This window comes from Protopterus annectens, chromosome 8.part0, assembly GCF_019279795.1.
Source record: "Protopterus annectens isolate FY-2018-M chromosome 8.part0, PAN1.0, whole genome shotgun sequence".
NCBI lineage: Eukaryota > Metazoa > Chordata > Ceratodontiformes > Protopteridae > Protopterus > Protopterus annectens.
The window spans coordinates 879,644,159-879,662,131 of record NC_056741.1 but is presented as its reverse complement, the minus strand read 5'-3'; the positions used below and the strand labels follow the sequence as shown (position 1 = coordinate 879,662,131).

Below are 17,973 nucleotides of genomic sequence, written 5' to 3'. Positions count from 1 at the left end.
CTAAGCATTTTTTTCTCTTAGACTCATGATTCGCACCACAATTGCAACAGTTAACAATAAAGCTAGATTTGGGTTTTGCTGATTCACGTTTGTGTTGCACTGAGCTGGCACTGGAGCTTGCTGCAGCTGCTTAGTCCTGTTCTTGTTTGTCACGTGTTGCATACTATCTACATGTGCTCTGTAGCTAACCGAAATCATGCTTTTTTCACTTGCAAGCATACTTACATGTTTCTCTGTCACCTCATGTATTTATTTATTTATATATTTATTTATTTACATTTGTTGACCGGGAGTGTCCGACTGGACATAGGTCCATTTTCAGCAGAGGCCTGGGGGGAAAGCTCCACAGTTAAAATAAACAGACAGTAGTTAGTTACATTGGATTACATAGCGATTAACAATTTGATTAACATAGCAATTAATTACAAACATATTTACAGATGAAGAACATAGCACATCAGTAGATAACTAGAATCTTTATCTGCGAAGTACATAACAGACATTAACAAATGTTACAATAAGAAGTTCCTGCTGTATAATAAATACTAGGCTTATGAGCATCTGAGCTTGCTATAATCAAGGTAGTTAGTGGGGTGGAAAGAAAGGTAGTGGTTGGATGGGGTGGGTGATATTAGAGTGGGAGTTGCAAGGGCATAGCCAGCATGTTTTTAGGTGTGCTTTTAGTAAAGTTTTGAAGTGGGTGCATGATGGTATGGAGGTAATTGTGGGTGGGAGGGAGTTCCATAATTTGGCTATGGCACAAGAGAATAGTGCTTCACCAGCAGATTTATTGGCTTTAGTGATCTGCAAGTGATTTTTGTTGCTGGATGTTAGTGGTCTGGTGGTGCGATAGGGTTGGAGTAGATTCTGGAGGGATGGGACATTTAGTGGATGGTTTACTAGTTTGTGGGCGAGTGAGAGTTGATACCATTGAAGGAGGTGAGGGAGTTCAAGCCAGTCCAGTTAAGCACGTGAGAGACAGTGGTGACTATGGTAGGATGCCTGTGGCGAATTTGATGATTTTGTTGTAGCAGATCTCTAACTTGTTTAGATTGCATTGCCTTAGGTTGGTATATGTTGGAGAGGCATAAAGTAGGGTGAAGATAAGGTAGGAATTTGCTATTGAAATCTTTGCTGCTTTGGTGAGAAGTTTCTTATTTCTTTATAAGGTTCCTAGTTTTTTGTGGACTTTTTTTATGGTCATGGATATGTGAATGTCAAATTTTAGTTTGTCTATTTCCACTCCTAGCAATTTGGTGTGTTCATTTGGGTATATAGTGGTGTTTTTTGCTGTGATGTTAAAGTGAGAGTTGTTTTGAGTATGTTTGTAACAAACAAACAAATTGACAAATCTCTATGGCTTTGCTCAATGTTAAATCACTGTCGCAAAGTAAAATCTTTCTCACAGCAGCACTATTAATACTACATACAAGCCTGTCCTTTATCAGCTTATCTTTTAGATCACCAACCCGACACATTTTAGCTCTGTTTCTCATGTCAGTTATATAAGCTGCAAATGTTTCCCTGGTTTCTGATCTCTTGTGTAAAACAAAATGCCTCCCTAATGTAATATTTGTCTGGGGGTTGCATATTTCTCTAAACTTGCACTTCAAACACTCAGGGTCTTCCCTTGATTCAGCTGGTGCTACAATATGGCTGTCTGCACCTTCTCCTTCTTACACTGCTGGTGCATACACAAATGAATGGTCTCTTTCTATGGCCTCTGACCCTACTAGGTTTATTAAAATTAATGCCCTGGTGCTTGCATCTCTATCTGCATAAGCTGCTTGCATGAAAATATCATACTCTTGTTCAAATATTCTCCAGTTCTGTGCAGTATTCTGGTCAAACACAAGTGGTAGGGGTTTTCAAAATCCATCTGCCATATTAATACATACCAGTGAAGGGATTTTGCGAATAAGCATGAATATACACACATATACACATGCATAAGTTTCTGGCATAAACAGTACGTGTCCAATGCCTTCATGCTCTAAACTTATACTTTCGTTGGGCTCATCAGAGTTATGCGAATGAACGAACTCGTAGTACTTTAGAATAACTGGACTTTGCGAAATAAACTTCTCAGGCTTTTCGATGCTTTCAGAATATTATTGGTAAAGGCATAAATGCTAAAGTAATATACCATCACTTGCTATACTTTTAGAATTTTATTGGTACAGGCAGAAATGCTACAGTCATTTACCATCATTTACTAAAGTTGTCACTTTAAGAAACATTTAAGAAATTTACAATGCGACTGAGTAATTCATGAGCACTGTAATACTCTTGTAATGTCGTCTTTTGTAAGAAAACGCCTCTCATCAGTGTAAGAAACTTATCAAGTAACTGTACAATGCAAATAAATGGAAGATTTGGTGCCCAAAACTCAATAACTTTTCGAAGTAATTACACTTTGCGTATGGTGGTACCTTGCTAGGCAATTCTCTATAGTACAAGAAGCATTCTGCAATGGCATTTCTTTGCAAATAGTCATTCCCAGCACAATAACTTTTTTGAAATAGCTATACTTTGACTGTATTACACGAATAATTGCACTTTGTACACATTGAATTCTTCAAAATACATGCACAGTAATACGCACACACTGTAAGCACTTTTACACACGCTGAGATACTTCGAATAACTTTAGTCATGCCCTTGACACAATACGAAGTTGTAGTTATGCTCAAATACAGCACTTTGCCCAAAACACATGCAGGTGCCTTGCTTTATTTTTGCTTAATGTGCCCTTTTCTTTTCTTATTGTAATTGTTTTGCTCCTTTAAGCCCTTTTCATACCCATTATTACGCTTTTTTGTGCTCGTTTTACTCTAAACTTGCCCAACTTTGCCTTAAGCACTCGTTTTGCTTTAAACATACTCGTTTTCTGCTTTAAACATACATGTTTGTTTTAGAGTTAATTGATTCATTAAATACTTTTATCGTAAACATTTTCTTTAGTTAACAAACTGTTCGTACTTTCTGCTTGCCTGATATTGTGCTTTGTGCCCTTGTAACGCCCCTTTATTGTATTTCTCATTGAGTGAATAATTTGTTTTATTTGTCATTACCTTTGATTCTTTCTGGCTGTGTTTGTGTCTTTTCTCTTGGTTTTACCTTCACTGCCATCTTTACATCTCAAGGTTCTGAATATTCTTCTCTCTTCCATCCCGGTTCTGACACCATGTCGCTTTCCTGTTAGGACATGAATAAACGAATCTTCATGGGTTCTGTTCAAGCACCTTTATTTCATACAAACACATTACTATTGTAGACTGTTGACTGTAACTTAAGTAACTTGTATAGAATTAATGACTATGATCATGCATGCTTACTCCCTAGCTGCTCCTACAAAATGGCACTAAGGTTGTGTGCGTGAGCGGGTTATATACATGCACATAACAGCCTTGCACACTTCTTAAAGATATAAGCACACACACTTTACACTCTGATCTACAGTAGGCTTAAAGTAGTGTGGCTAATCTGGCATTTTGTTATGAGCTTGATGACCGTTTCATTATTACCCTTTTTCTATGAATGTGCTGTTATTTTTTTCAGCCTGTTGAAACTTCACAAGTGATTATAAGTAAGTAAGGGGTATGGGGTGTAGGAGCTTACTTCCACAACACCCAATGCTATATTTTATTTCTCTTTTGAAATTTCATTGAAAGTGGTCCTCAGTTTCATCAACCATATCCTGTTAAAACATATTAGCATTGCTGAAACATCTGTAGGCATATTGTAAACATCACTAAGCATAATCATATTTAACATCAGTAGCTAGCTCCGCACTGCCATCTAACTTCTTAGACAGGAAGGCTACACCAGTACAGCTCTCAGAATATTTTAGGAATTGCAAAATTATACTAGTCTTTTCTTTTGCTGAAAAAGAAGAGGGCAGTCATGGAGAAATAATGAAAGAAAGAAGGAAAAAACTCCCAGTACCTTTTTTATTTCCATGCAGCTTAGGGACAGTGATCTGGCAATGTAATAGCCACAGAAATTATGATACTTCCTTGCGAAAGGATGAGAAATTTGAAGATTTACTGGTGTCTGATTCTGTGCCATACAATTGATCAAAAATAAATTCCCATGTTACAATATGGCTTATAATGGCATCATCATCCAAGTGTAGCAGGCCAACTGTAAAGTGTCTATAGTTTTAATCAAGTTTCATTTTAATTCCTCTTATCTTCCCAGTAACAAAATGGATGCTTTTAACCTATGCTGAGCTTGTCTGCTGTGTGCGGCACTGTTTTTTCTGTGCTTAGCCCTCTCTTCAGCTAGCTGTTTATAAGGTATCTGATAGATTTTACATGATTTTGCTATTCTTTGCAGTTTCTTAAACCCAACGTTGTTAGACCATCAGTGATTAACATAACATCTTGGTCTTTGTTTGAGTACAGATTTTTAAGGTTCTAAGCAGTTTGTCTTTATCCGTTCATATATGCTAAAAGCATCATTGATTCTTTTTAATTAGCCATAGTGTGTGCTTAATAGATGTATGCTAATGTTGCTTCATCTCTTGATCCAGACATTAATACAGTAATTTATGAGCTGCACAAGTGTATAGCTTTTGTTCTTAGTCTGTCAATCTCATGTTTTGTTAACAGGCCAAAACTTCATGGGTAAAAAGCAGTAGCTGTACAGATACACTGAAGGGCAGTGAGTCACAAGACATGGAGGTCAAAGGCCAGCTGATCGTGCCCACTGAGTTTAGCACCCCAGGTAATTGAAATTTTATGATTTGCACTCAGCATCTTTATAATGGCTTGCATATGTGCAGTTCTATTTCCACACATGGCTGATCAGTCTCACAGAGTTCAGGAGGGTTTCACAGCTCCAATGATGCATTCTCATCAGTAACCATTAATAAGCAGGAAGCCGCTTTTGTTCTGTTGGGCTGATGGAGGAAAAAGCTTAACCAATCAAAATATGATTACCATTTTCATCTGAAAAATAGTATTCAACTGACCATTGTTGTAGCCATGTTATTGGTTTAATCCCACTGAGCAAATACACACACACACCATGCATGTATATTATTTAATTTTTTTCTGATGGCACAGGCTGTATGTGTAAACAGGATCAGAGGTGGTATTCTGTTAGTAAGCTGAGGTGAACAGCTATTCTAATTTTGGCTTCACTGTCTCTGTTGTCATATACTTCCCTTCTGCATTTTAGATTATTTTCCCTTGCAGCTCAGTAAATGAGTTCTCCACAGTAAATCAATTGTGCCTCACAGTTACGAGGTATGGCATTAATTTCTGACCTCTGGTGAATGTTCATTTAGATTTTCTATGTTATCTGCATGCATCCCTTCCAGTTCCCAAAAGCATACTTGTAAAGTGACATTTCTAAGTTATGCACATATATTTAATTTACCCTTGTGGACTGTGTGTCAGGTATGAAAAGGGTCTGAGAAGGGTCATTTTACTTAAGCAATTTACAGATATAAATAAGAAAATGTGTTAATTTTGTTCTACTGAAGTGTGACCCACAAAGTGTAATAATGTTTTCCTGATGACACAGAAAGAGAGTTCCTATTCATGACACTAGTGACCTTAGTTTGATTACCAGACCAGATGTTGGAAGGCCATCTGGAAAATATGACAGCATATTTCACAGGCTGATTTCTAGCTCTTCTGTCTCCATCTGTGTGCTAGGTTTTGGAACTATCACATTGTACTGATGATGCCAATGGGCAAAACCAGTCTGCGGTTCTGTATGCCATGTTGCCTTTTTTAAGGCTTTAGTTATGAAATAGTTTCAAGTAATTTTTGAGTGCTGGTCATTTGTTTGGATTTTTAAGTTCTCATATTGGGAAAAATGCTCTTTCCCCAACATTATGCAATCTTGAAGTTAGTATATATAATTAGCAGGGGGTGTGGGGGCACAGGGGAGCTTGCCACCTGCAAAACATTATGTTTGATATATTTTTTTAAATTTTGGTTTTGCATGCACCGAGATTTTTTGTTTGGTGCATGCATAGTAGTGTGTCAACGTTTGCAAAGTTGACATTTTGTGGTCAGTCTTGTGAATTTTGATATTTGAGGCTTATGTGTGTGGTGTGTGAGTGTATATTTGTGTGTGTGTGTGTGTGTGTGTGTGTGTGTGTGTGTGTGTGTGTGTGTGTGTGTGTGTGTGTGTGTGTGTGTATATAAGTCCAAAATCCTCCAGTCAAGATATTCTCATTTTTGAATCTTGTCTTGGATTGACAGTCCTACAAAAAGGGTCAGAACATATAGAAAATATGTTAAAGTATATAAGCAAAATTAACTTTGGTATTTAAATAATTTAAGTAAAATTAAGTCCAGTCAGGTACACAAGCAGTTACCTGTGTTATACAGTGGTAGCTCGTTAACACTCAAAAGCATGCACTCTGATTGGTCAGCCTAACCAGCATCCCTGTTATAAATTGAGCATATACCAATAGACATTTTTCTGTTAGTATGTGCTGTGTGTTAAGTGTCCAGATTTTAAGCTAAAAAGCAACAAGCCGGGAGCCAGAATACTGCCCAACACTCTTCTTTATTGTTACAAAATTAGACGTCTAGATATCAGGACAAAAGCATTTAATTTTCTAACAATAAAGAAGGGTGTTCGGCGCTATTCTGGCTCTCGGTCTGTTGTTTTTTAGTTTGTATGTTTATTGGTTGTAAGATCTTCAGCTAGGGGTTGAGAGGTGCTTAGAGGGCAGATAATATGTTTATTGGTTATAAGATCTTCAGCTAGGGGTTGAGAGGTGCTTAGAGGGCAGAGAAAATGCAGGGAAAATCAGGTATGTTCTCCAAAACTAAAGAAAAGTACCTGGTTTTCCTTGTGTTTTTGCCCTGTCTTTCTCGTACCTCTAAACTTTCAGGATTTGGAGATCTTCATTTTTCCATTGCTTGCTTTCCACAGCACCGGTGTTCTGCTTAAGTGTTGAAACGCAAGTCCCATACACATGCACGGTACATCAGCAAATATGGAACCTGAGGAAGAACACCAGAGTGCCATTATGCAAAGACATTATTTAAGAAAAGTAAGTAATTCCTTTCTCAAATAATGTCATTGTATAATAGCAATAACCAAGTCCTGGGTGTGATATATTGAAGATTTCTCCATGATCGACTTTATCACTCGGGCTTCGCCATTGTGATTAAACCACACCAGCTGTGGGTTAGTCTTTAACATACCACAACCACTCATCGGTTATTACTATAATGTGCTCCTTTATTCACAAATAAAATTCAATGAGTGCTTTTACTCATAGGGCTTCATCAGAACCTTTTTTGTGAAAAGTGCTCAACAAATGTTAAACATTTATCATGGTGATCTCCCTTAGCAAGTTTAACTCTTATTCTGACCTTTGGAGTAGACTTATAACTTGGGTTGTCAATTAAACCATTACTGCTATAAGCAACTAGGCCCAATTTCTATTTTCTTTCCGCCTCCAAAAAGTAAGTTAACAAAATCTCCAGACTGTCTCTTCCTTCATAGTCTTTGTAAAACCATCAGTATAAAATTTGTAGTGCATTCAGAATCGTACAAATACTTAGCTAGGGTATTTTTCAGCTCAAGTTTCTTTGTACTAGATAAGTTCTCTAAGTTGTGATATGTTCGTGCATTTTTCCCTTCATAATACAGTCACATTTGGGACCTGGGGACATGGGGAGACATTGGGAACCTCCAAACACTGGACCCTACCCAGTTTGGCTTTGTTAAGGGCAGATCATGCCTCCTAAACCTGGTGGACTTCTTTGAGACAGTTACCAAGGCTATAGTTGAGGGAAAGGTGGTACACACAGCCTACCTAGACCTCGCTAAGGCCTTCAACACCATTCCCCATTCTGGTATTATAGACAAGCTCACCAGCCTGAACATAAACCCCTACATCACAAGATGGGTTGCCAACTGGCTCACGGACAGAACCCACATGGTGAGAGTTGCGGGAGCTAAGTCCGACTCTAAACTGGTTACAAGTGGCATTCCCCAGGGCGCAGTCCTAGGACCCCTCCTGTTCGTCATATACTTCTCAGAGGTACAGGCAAGCACAGGAGGACTATGGTTGACCAAGTTCGCAGACGACTGCAAACTAGGGGCTATAATTGACTCTCTGGCTGACACAGACATCCTCCAAAAGGGTCTCACTGAGACGGATACCTGGTGTCAAAAGCATGGCCTCAAACTAAATGCTAAAAAGTGCATAGTCATCCACTTTGGAAAAAACAAAGTACACACAAACTACCACATAGTTGGTAGTCCCCTAAATACGGAAGACGTAATAAGGGATCTGGGGACCCAAGTAGATAGTAACCTAACCTTTGATAATCACATTGCCAAAGTGATTAGAAAATCCTTCTGTGTGGCCCACCTAATAACAAAAGGGTTCGCATCCAGATCAAGAGAGGTCATTGTGCCCCTCTACTCATCACTCATCAGACCCATCATAGAGTACAACGCCCCATTTGGGATGTACCTTACACGACACCTGCAATAGCTGGAAAGACCACAGAAGTACCTCACCAAGAGGATCACTGGCCTCAAACAGATGCCCTATGCAGCTCGACTGAAGAAACTCCAGTTGTACTCTGTTGCATACCGCCTACTCAGAGGTGATCTCTGCCTGACATACAAGGCCATGTCCAACCCAGAATTGATGGACATGCTCCATCTAAAGAAAACCTTATCCCCTCGAGCCACAAGCTGTAGGGATCTAAACCTCACCACAACAATAAATAGGACGCGCTGGAGGGATAGATTTATATCCCCGAGACTTTCCATGTTTTGGAACAAGATCTCAGTCTACATTAGGCAGAGCTCCTCGCTAACACTCTTCAAAAGAAACCTTGACAAGTGGATGGGAAACAGAAAGTTTACCTCGGGGATCACTTCAGTGGCTGTGCTGGACAGACACACGGGGAACTAATCTAAGGGGGCGGCGAAAGCCAACACATTCTGGCTAGGCTTATAAATGCCTTTGGGCAGATAGCCTAGTACCCACCTATGAACATATCACAAGATTTGCTGTTCCAGTCAGTAGTCCTAGTGAAAGTGCAATGTTTCAACGTTCCAGGATGAACATTTATATATTTACACGTGCTGCAGTCTCCACATTTAACATACATAGTCTGGGGCTTCTCGTATTCTTTGTCATTACAACCATTCTTACTAAATTATTCTTTGAGATTACTTGTTCTCCAATAACTGAAAAAAATGGTCTGTCACCCAAATATTTAGTAACTGTTTATTATTTTGAGTAACATCCCAAATGTTCATCAAGTTTCACTGTTGCAGTCATTACATTTGGGTTATCTGATTGCAATAGCCCTCAGTCGGCCTGATTATCAAAGTCTTGGGTCCTGTGTCGCTTGCTGTCTCATCTTCCGTGACGTCAGGTAGTCAGGGGTATAAAACATGCAGCCGGCTCCATTACATCAGTCTTTCTTGCCGTGCGGTGCCCGAAGCAGAAGCAGTTCGCAAGTGCCGATCGGCCGACTGCTGAAATTTCGTTTTCAAGTTTCAGAACTGAAGTCTTCAACTAAAGCTAAGTACCCCATTGGGAAAACTTTTTCTTGCTCCTTCCCGATGTCAGTAAAAGTTAATAATTGCATTACTTGTGGAAAGCAAATACATCACAAAGATTTTCATTTGTACTGTATTCCTTGCCTAGGCCCTGACCACGACGTACCTTGCTGTCGGTTTTGTGCACACTATCCGTCGTCAGTATATTTTCGCCTCTAAATATTTCGGTTCTTGGTTCAATTATCCAGAAATGTCATTGGTTAGCCATCCAACTACCGGGATTCTGAAAAAACGCAAAGGTAAAGACAGAGGCAGGCTGCCTAGGTCCAAAGCTGCTGATGACGCTTCTCCTAAGCCAGTCGCCAGTTCGCCAGTACTCAGTGAGGCACTTTTGCAACCCCTGATACCCGCTACTTCTGATTCGCAGGCCTCCACTGAGACCCATTCGGAGTCTGGTGTGCCGCGAGATGTTTCAGCTTTGGAACCTGCGGATGTCTCTACCTTGGATGGGTCTGGCGCCACTGTGCCAGGCACCAGCTTCTTAGGGTGTATTCAGTCCTACGGACTTGCATATTAAACTGACGCTTCCTTCTTCATTTAGGCCTAAACCTCGAACCATGCCTAAGAAACCGATGCCCAGGCCACATGCTCAGGCCTCTATGCCTAAAAAACAAATGATAAGAATGGCTGAAGATCTTATAACTCTTAATCGGGGGAAGCCAACCACCCCCTTCTAAGAGACCTAGGACTGAAGTTGTTTATGAATCCTTCTGACCAGGATTCTGATTTTTCTAATTCTTCTGATGATGTGAATTTACCCTTATCTACTTATGAGGATTCTGATGCAGAGGACTCTATTCCCTCTGCTTCCTCTCCAGAGGATTTTTCTTTTGGTGAAACTTTACATACTCTAAGGGAGCATTTCCACTGGGAAAGACAGGATGTTTCTGATTCAAGAAAGAGGCTTAGGGATTTCTTACTCCTGCCTCAGCATAGGCCTTTAGCTATACCTCCTGTACTAGACATTGTTGATGATGCCTTTTCGGAATCTAGTTTGGCCCCTTATTTATTGCCTCCTGCTCCCAGAAAACCTGACAGATATTACAGGGTTCCTGATTCACACAAGTTTCTTTTTAAAAGTCCTATTGCGGATCCAGAGACTATTTCACAGGGACCCAAGGGCATTAAGGCTTCTATTGCTAAAAATCCTACCCCTTCTGATTGAGGCTCCAGGGTGCTGGATAGATGGGGTAAGAAGGTTTACACTTCTGCAACCTTGGCCGTTAGGGCTTTAAACTGCCAGATGTTCATCGTGTTACCCTGCTGCAGTCATCACACTTGGGTTATCCTGTCGTCAGGCGGTCCCGCAGTCGGCCTGAGTTCCAAAGTCTTGGTCTGGCGTCGGTTGCTGTCACTTTTTCCTGACGTCAGTGCACCAGGGGTATATAAGAGGCATCCGACGCCATTTTCTTCAGTCTTTCTTGCCGCGCAGTGCCCGAAGCAGAAGCAGTTCGCAAGTGCCGGTCGGCCGACACCTGAGATTTTCGAATCGAGTTTCAGTCCGAAGTCTTCAAAGCTAAGTACTCCGTTGGGGAACCTTTTCTTGCCGCAGTCCGATGTCAGAAAAAGTTAACAATTGTATTTCTTGTGGGAAGAAAATACCTCATAAGGATGTTCATTCTTATTGTATACCTTGCCTAGGCCCAGATCACGACGTCACTGGTCAGTCGGTTTTGTGCTAGATTCAATAAGCAAACTATAGAGCGACGCTTTGATTTCGCTCGACACTACTTCGGTAGGAAATTTAATTATACTATGCCGTCAGAGCAACTGACTACCGGCATGCAGAAAAAATGCAAAGATAGACAGGCAGCCTAGATCCAAGCCAGACTCCGAGGCCTCTGCTGGGCTGGTCGCCGGTTCTCCGGTTTTCAGTGAGGCGCCTACGCAGCCCCTGACGACCGCAGAATTGGAACCCCAGACCACTTTGGATTCTCAAGCAGAGAGTACTAGGCCGACGTAGCCATCTTCTTTAGCCTCTACTGACACCATTGCAGAAGGAGAAGCCGGTGCTGTGGAAACACCTTCGGTTTCAGAAGGTGTCTTTAGACCGACTACTATCACCATAAAATCTTTTGCTAAGCTTAAGACTCCTTTAAAACCTAAAAAGACTGTACATCAATCTCCAGTTCAAGGCCCCATGCCTAAGAAACAGATGCTTAAGATGGCTGAAGATTTGATTACTCTGATCAGGGCCCCCCCCCCCCCAGACAAAAGGCCAAGACAAGAGGAGGATTATGCCTCCTCTGATCAAGTTTCTATTTCCTCAGCCTCCTCTGAGGAACAGGATTACTCCTTTCCCCCTTATGAAGATTCTGATGCTGAAGATTCCATTCCCTCAGCATCTTCCCCTGAAGACTATTCCTTTGGGGGAACCTTACATACCATGAGGGAACATTTCCACTGGGAGGGTCAGGACTACTCCGACTCAAAGAAAAGGCTCTGAGAGTTTTTTTTTACTTCCCCAGCACAGACCACTTGCTATCCCTCCAGTTTTAGACATTGTGGATGATGTTTACTTAGAATCTAGTATAAATCCAGATTCTCTGCCTCCTGCTCCAGCCAAACCAGACAGATATTTTAGAGTGCCTGACTCACACAAATTCCTTTACAAAAGCCCTGTTGCTGACCCAGAAACAATCTCCCAGGGTCCCAAAGGGGCTAAGGCTTCTATGGCTAAAAAGCTTGTGCCCTCTGAAAGGGACTCCAGAGCACTAGATAGGTGGGGGAAGAAGGTTTACACCTCAGCTACTGTAGCTGTGAGAGCACTAAATTGTCAATTTCACATGCTGAAATATCAGCAATTCCTAATGTCTCAATTAAAACAAAAGATGAACACACACTCTCAACAGTCTGAATTGAAGGAAATGCAGGATCTGCTGCATGCAGCTGAACAGGTGGGCAAACATACTTTACAATGTGGATTTGATTCCTTGGAAGCTTCCTGTAGAGCAGCTGTTACTGGGTCTGTCATACGTAGGCATGCTTGGTTAAAGGAACAGACTCTGCCAGATTGTGTTAAAGCAAAATACTAGATGCACCTTTACAGCAAGATGTCTTATTTGGTGTTAAAACAGAAGAGGTTTTAAAGAAAATGGAGGATAAGACAAAGTCTATGCAGACAGTCAAAGATTTCTTATATGTACAACCCCCTCGCTTCAGCAGAAATTGGCCAACAAAAAATTGGTCCTTTCCAGCTTCTGACAGACCACAGAGGGGTAAATACAGATGCCCAAGGGGCAGAGGTCAAGCACAAATCCCTTACAAACCTCGTCAATGGGCCTCTGCAACACAGAAGGGAGGAGAAGACAGGCCTCAAACTACTAGAAGACAAACACAATGACTTAACCCTCAAACTGCCAAGCAAAACTCTCTTGGCAGCTCCCTTGGGAGGAAAATTAGCACTTTTTGCAGACAACTGGCGCATCATCACAAAGGACAAATGGGTCCTAGACATTATCTCACAAGGATACAGATTCCATTTCCACACCTTGCCAAGGATAAAAGGAATGCCAAACCTGCCACAAAATCAATGGGCAGAGGCACAAAGACAAATTACAGCTCTCATGGACATGAGAGCCATTCAGCTGGTACCTACAAAGGAGCAAGGACAAGGATTTTACTCAAGGCTCTTTCTAGTCCCCAGAAAGGACAATGCATGGAGACCCATTCTAGACCTTTCCATTCTAAACACCTACTTGCAAGTACCCAAATTCAAGATGCTAACACTACAGCAGCTTCTTCCCATGTTGGGCAAGAAGGCTTGGCTAGTAACGTTGGACCTCAAGGAGGCATACCTGCATGTCCCTATCAGACAAAATTGCAGAAGATACCTCCGTTTCATTGCAGGTTCAACCCATTACCAATTCTCTGCACTGCCCTTTGGCTTATCTACTGCACCCAGGGTCTTCACAAAATGCCTGGCACCAGTAATTGCATACTGCAGACAAAGAGGAATTCAAATATACCCATACCTGGACGACTGCTTCATCCAAGCAGAAAGCAAGGACATTGTCTTACAACATCTGGCGTTTGTCAAACACCTTCTAAGTTGCCTAGGGTACACAGTAAACGAAATGAAATCAAAACTAGTGCCCTCACAGAACATGACATTCCTGGGTGCCAGCTTGAATACAACAGCCCAGATGGCTTATCTCACACCAGACAAGCAACTACAGCGAACTCAATACATCAAAATAATGCCAACAAAATCCCAACACCCTGCAAGAAAAATTCTGCAGGCCTTGGGATCCACGGCATCTTGCATACTACTAATACCATTTGCAAAACTGCATATGAGGAAATTACAATGGTACCTGAAAAGCGTATGGACTCAACACAGCCACAGCTTGGAAACAGTGATAACTCTCATTCCCTGCCTTCAACAGGAGTTTCTATGGTGGTCACAGGCATGTCACCTCAACAAGGGTCAGTCTTTCCCCTTACCCCCAGCCAGGCAAACTATGACAACAGATGCATTGGACTATGCCTGGGGGGCACACATGGCAGGACAGTGAGTTCAAGGCAGATGGAATACAGATCAAAATATCTGCACATCAATCAAAAAGAAATGCTGGCTGTACAGAATGCTATGAGAGCCTTCAAGGACCTCTTACATCCAGGACAACTTATTATAAGGACAGCTAATACCACGGTAATGTGTTACATAAACAAACAAGGGGGTACACACTCCTACCCTCTATGCAGGCAAGCAATGACCTTGTGGAACACAGCACTGGCTTACCAAGTTCAATTAAAAGCACAATTCTTGCCAGGAAGAAAGAACACATTGGAAGATGACCTAAGCAGTAACATCATGGATCCCCATGAGTGGAAACTGGATCCACAAGTATTTGCAATGATATCTCAAAAATGGGGGTGCCCAGACATAGACCTGTTTGCCAACCCCCAAAACTATCATGTACCAAAATTTTGCACAAGGACATTCCACCATCAAGCTTGGAAAGTGGACGGACTCTCATTCAGTTGGAAAATGTTGACAGTATATGCCTTCCCTCCACTGCCCCTTCTAACAAAGGTGCTTCTGAAAGTTAGAATGGAGACATCATAAATGATACTCATTGCCCCAGACTGGCCACGCCAGCACTGGTACCCACTACTAAGGAACATGGCCCATGGCCCACCATGGATTTTGCCACAAATTCCACATCTGCTCACACAGCAAGACAGTCAGATTCTACACAGCCAGCTCAAGACCTTAAAGCTGCATGGCAAATCACCCAAACAACCAGCCAGCTCCTCTTTCACAAGCTGTTATGGATGTCATTCTGGAGGCCAGGAGGCCCAGCAGCAGGAAAGCATACTCAGACAAATGGAAAAGATTTTGCGCCTGGAACCAAGCTAAAGGTCAAAATCCCCTTGAGCCGGACATACCTCAGATTCTACAATATTTAACTGAGATGTTACACAAAGGACTTTCCTTTTCATGTATTAAAATCCACGCCTCAGCTATTTCAGCTCACTACAACAGGGATCCTCCCTTATTTTCACGTCCACTTCTAAGGCAGTACCTCAGAAGGGCCAAAAACATAAGGCCTCCCAGGAGAGCACCAACGCCAACTTGGGACCTCAATTTTGTTCTGGAAAAGCTTACGCGTCCACCTTTTGAGCCAGCTTTCTCAGCTGATTTAAACTTTATATCATGGAAAACTGCCCTGCTGCTAGCAATTACTTCAGCCAGAAGAGTTTCAGAGCTACAGGCACTAATGGCAGTGGAGCCTTTCCTCATTTTTCATCAAGACAGAATCTCTCTACGAACTAACCCCTCCATGCCAAAGGTGGTTTCCAGTGTGGCTCTAAATCAAACCATCCATTTACCCACTTTTTTCCCAAATCCACAGAACAAAGGTGAAAGGCTCCTGCACTCCTTGGACATTCACAGGCAACTACGTTACTACTTGGATAAAACTAAGGCTTTCAGAAAATCTGACCAGCTCTTTGTATCCTATGCTACAGCATCACAAGGCTATCTCCAAACAGACCATTTCAAAATGGATAGGACATTGCATACGTTTTTGCTACACCCATCATGGAAAACCAGTTCCTGTTAGCATAAGGCCCCACTCCACCAGGGCAGCAGCTATATCTACAGCCTTCCTCAGGGGGGTGCCAACCAAGGATATTCTGGAAGCTGCAACTTGGAGTTCAGTACACACCTTCACCAAACACCATCACTTACCACTATACTCTAAGACTAGAGCTGGCTTCACCACTGCAGTTTTGCAGGGCCTGCTAGCCTCTCCTAACCCTGTTTGATTCCACCTCCCATCCTTAGCTTTGGGATTCAACCCAAGTGTGATGACTGCAGCAGGGTAACACGATGAACATAGTACAGTTGTGTACCTACCATAAATGTAGATGTTCGAGCGCCCTGCTGCAGTCCAGGTTACCCTCCTTCCATCCCTTCTTATCCAGCTGAAACATTTCTATGCCTTTAAATCTGATACAACCTTTGTGGTGTATTTGCTTATAGCTGGAAGTATGTTTTGTTTGTGCTTCACTTTTATTTTTTGATACTATGTAGTGACCTCCTTTTGGGGGGGGCACCTGACATCTGGGGCAAGAAAAACTGAAGAAAATGGCGTCGGATGCCTCTTATATACCCCTGGCGCACTGACATCAGGGAAGAAGCGACAGCAACTGACGCCGGACCAAGACTTTGGAACTCAGGCCGACTACGGGACCTCCTGACGACAGGATAACCCAAGTGTGATGACTACAGCAGGGTGAACACTCGAACATATACATTTATGGTAGGTACAAAACTGTTCTTTTCATATGTTAAAATATCAACAACATGTTATTGGACTGCTTAAACAGAAAATGCTGTTGATTCCTGACTGTGCTGAAAACAAAGAATTACAGGATTTAATGCATTCTGCTGAACAGGTTGGAAAACATACTTTGCAATGTGGATTTGATTCATTAGAGGCCTCTTGCAGGGCTGCTGTTACTGTGTCTGTGTTCAAAAGGCATGCTTGGCTTAAGGAGCAATCTTTGCCTGATCATGTTAAAGCTAACCTGTTGGATGCTCCCTTAAATCAGGACCACCTGTTTGGCAACAAAGCTGAGGAAGTTCTTAAAAAGATGGAAGATAAAGCTAAATCTATGCAAACTGTTAAAGATTTCTTACAAGTTCAACCTCCAAGATTTAGTAGGCATTGGCCCTCTAAGAATTGGTCCTTTCCAGCCCCTTCCAGGTCTTCTCAATCCAAACCCAGACGCAGCAGAAACCCCAGGTTTCAGTCCCAGGGGACGCGCAAGACTAAGCAGTGGGGGGTTCCCGCATCCAAATCTGGGAGTAGTAAGACTCCCCCCTATGGAAAACTGTCTCAATGACTTGCTTTTAAAGCTTCCAAGCACTTCCCAACTGAATGCTCCTTTAGGCGGAAAGATTGGTCTGCAGGCAAAAAACTGGGAACTCATTACCCAGGACAAATGGGTTTTAAATATAGTGTCCCATACAGATTTCACTTCCACACGTTACTAACACCAAGCGGGTGGCCAGATCTACCCCCAAATAAACAGGCAGAGGCCCAAAATCAAGTACTCTCCCTCTTAAGCATGGGGGCTGTACAGTTGGTACCAGAAGAGGAAAAGGGACAAGGTTTCTATTCAAGAATTTTCCTGGTACCCAGAAAAGTCAATTCTTGGCGTCCTATCCTGGACCTTTCTACTCTATAAACACCTTTCTGGTGATTCCAAAATTCAAGATGCTGACTCTTCACCAGCTGCTTCCTATGCTAGGCAAAGATGCCTGGTTGGCAACACTAGACTTAAAAGAAGCATACCTGCACATCCCTATCAGGGACTCTTGCAGAAGATACCTACGCTTCAAAGCAGGCTACATGCACTATCAGATGTTCTTCATGTTTCACTGTTGCAGTCCTTACATTTGGGTAATCCTGCTGGCAGGTTGCCCTCAGCCGGCCTGAATTCCAACGTCTCGGGTCCTGCGTCGGCCGCTGTCACCCCTTCCCTGATGTCAGGTTGTCAGGGGTATAAAAGAAGCAGCCGACGTCATTTTCTTCAGTCTTTCTTGCCGCGCAGTGCCCAAAGCAGAAGCAGTTCGCAAGTGTCGGTCGGCCGACTCCTGAGATTTTCGTGTTTGAGTTTCAGATCCTAAGTCTTCAATAAAGCTAAGTACCCCATTGGGGAAACTTTTTTCTTGCTCCAGACTGATGTCAGAAAAAGTTAATAATTGTATTTCTTGTGGAAAGCAAATACTACCTCATAAGGATTTTCATTCTTACTGTATTCCTTGCCTAGGCCCTGATCACAATGTTACTGGTTGTCGGTTTTGAGCTAGATTTAAACAACGCACTATTAAGCGTTGGTATGATTTTGCTTTAAACTTTTTTGGACACCGGTTTAATTATCCTG

General features: G+C 42.1%; 1 protein-coding gene across 6 annotated transcripts in view; it reads left to right on the top strand.

The window, feature by feature from the left end:
- CCDC120 (coiled-coil domain containing 120) overlaps positions 1-17,973 on the top strand; it is a 1,397,471-nt gene that overhangs the window by 1,022,364 nt on the left and 357,134 nt on the right. For all 6 annotated transcript variants that reach the window (XM_044080396.1, XM_044080398.1, XM_044080397.1 and 3 more), the window contains one exon: positions 4,617-4,731. In XM_044080396.1, the coding sequence (XP_043936331.1) occupies positions 4,617-4,731 (115 nt within the window). The remainder of the gene's footprint in view (positions 1-4,616; positions 4,732-17,973) is intronic.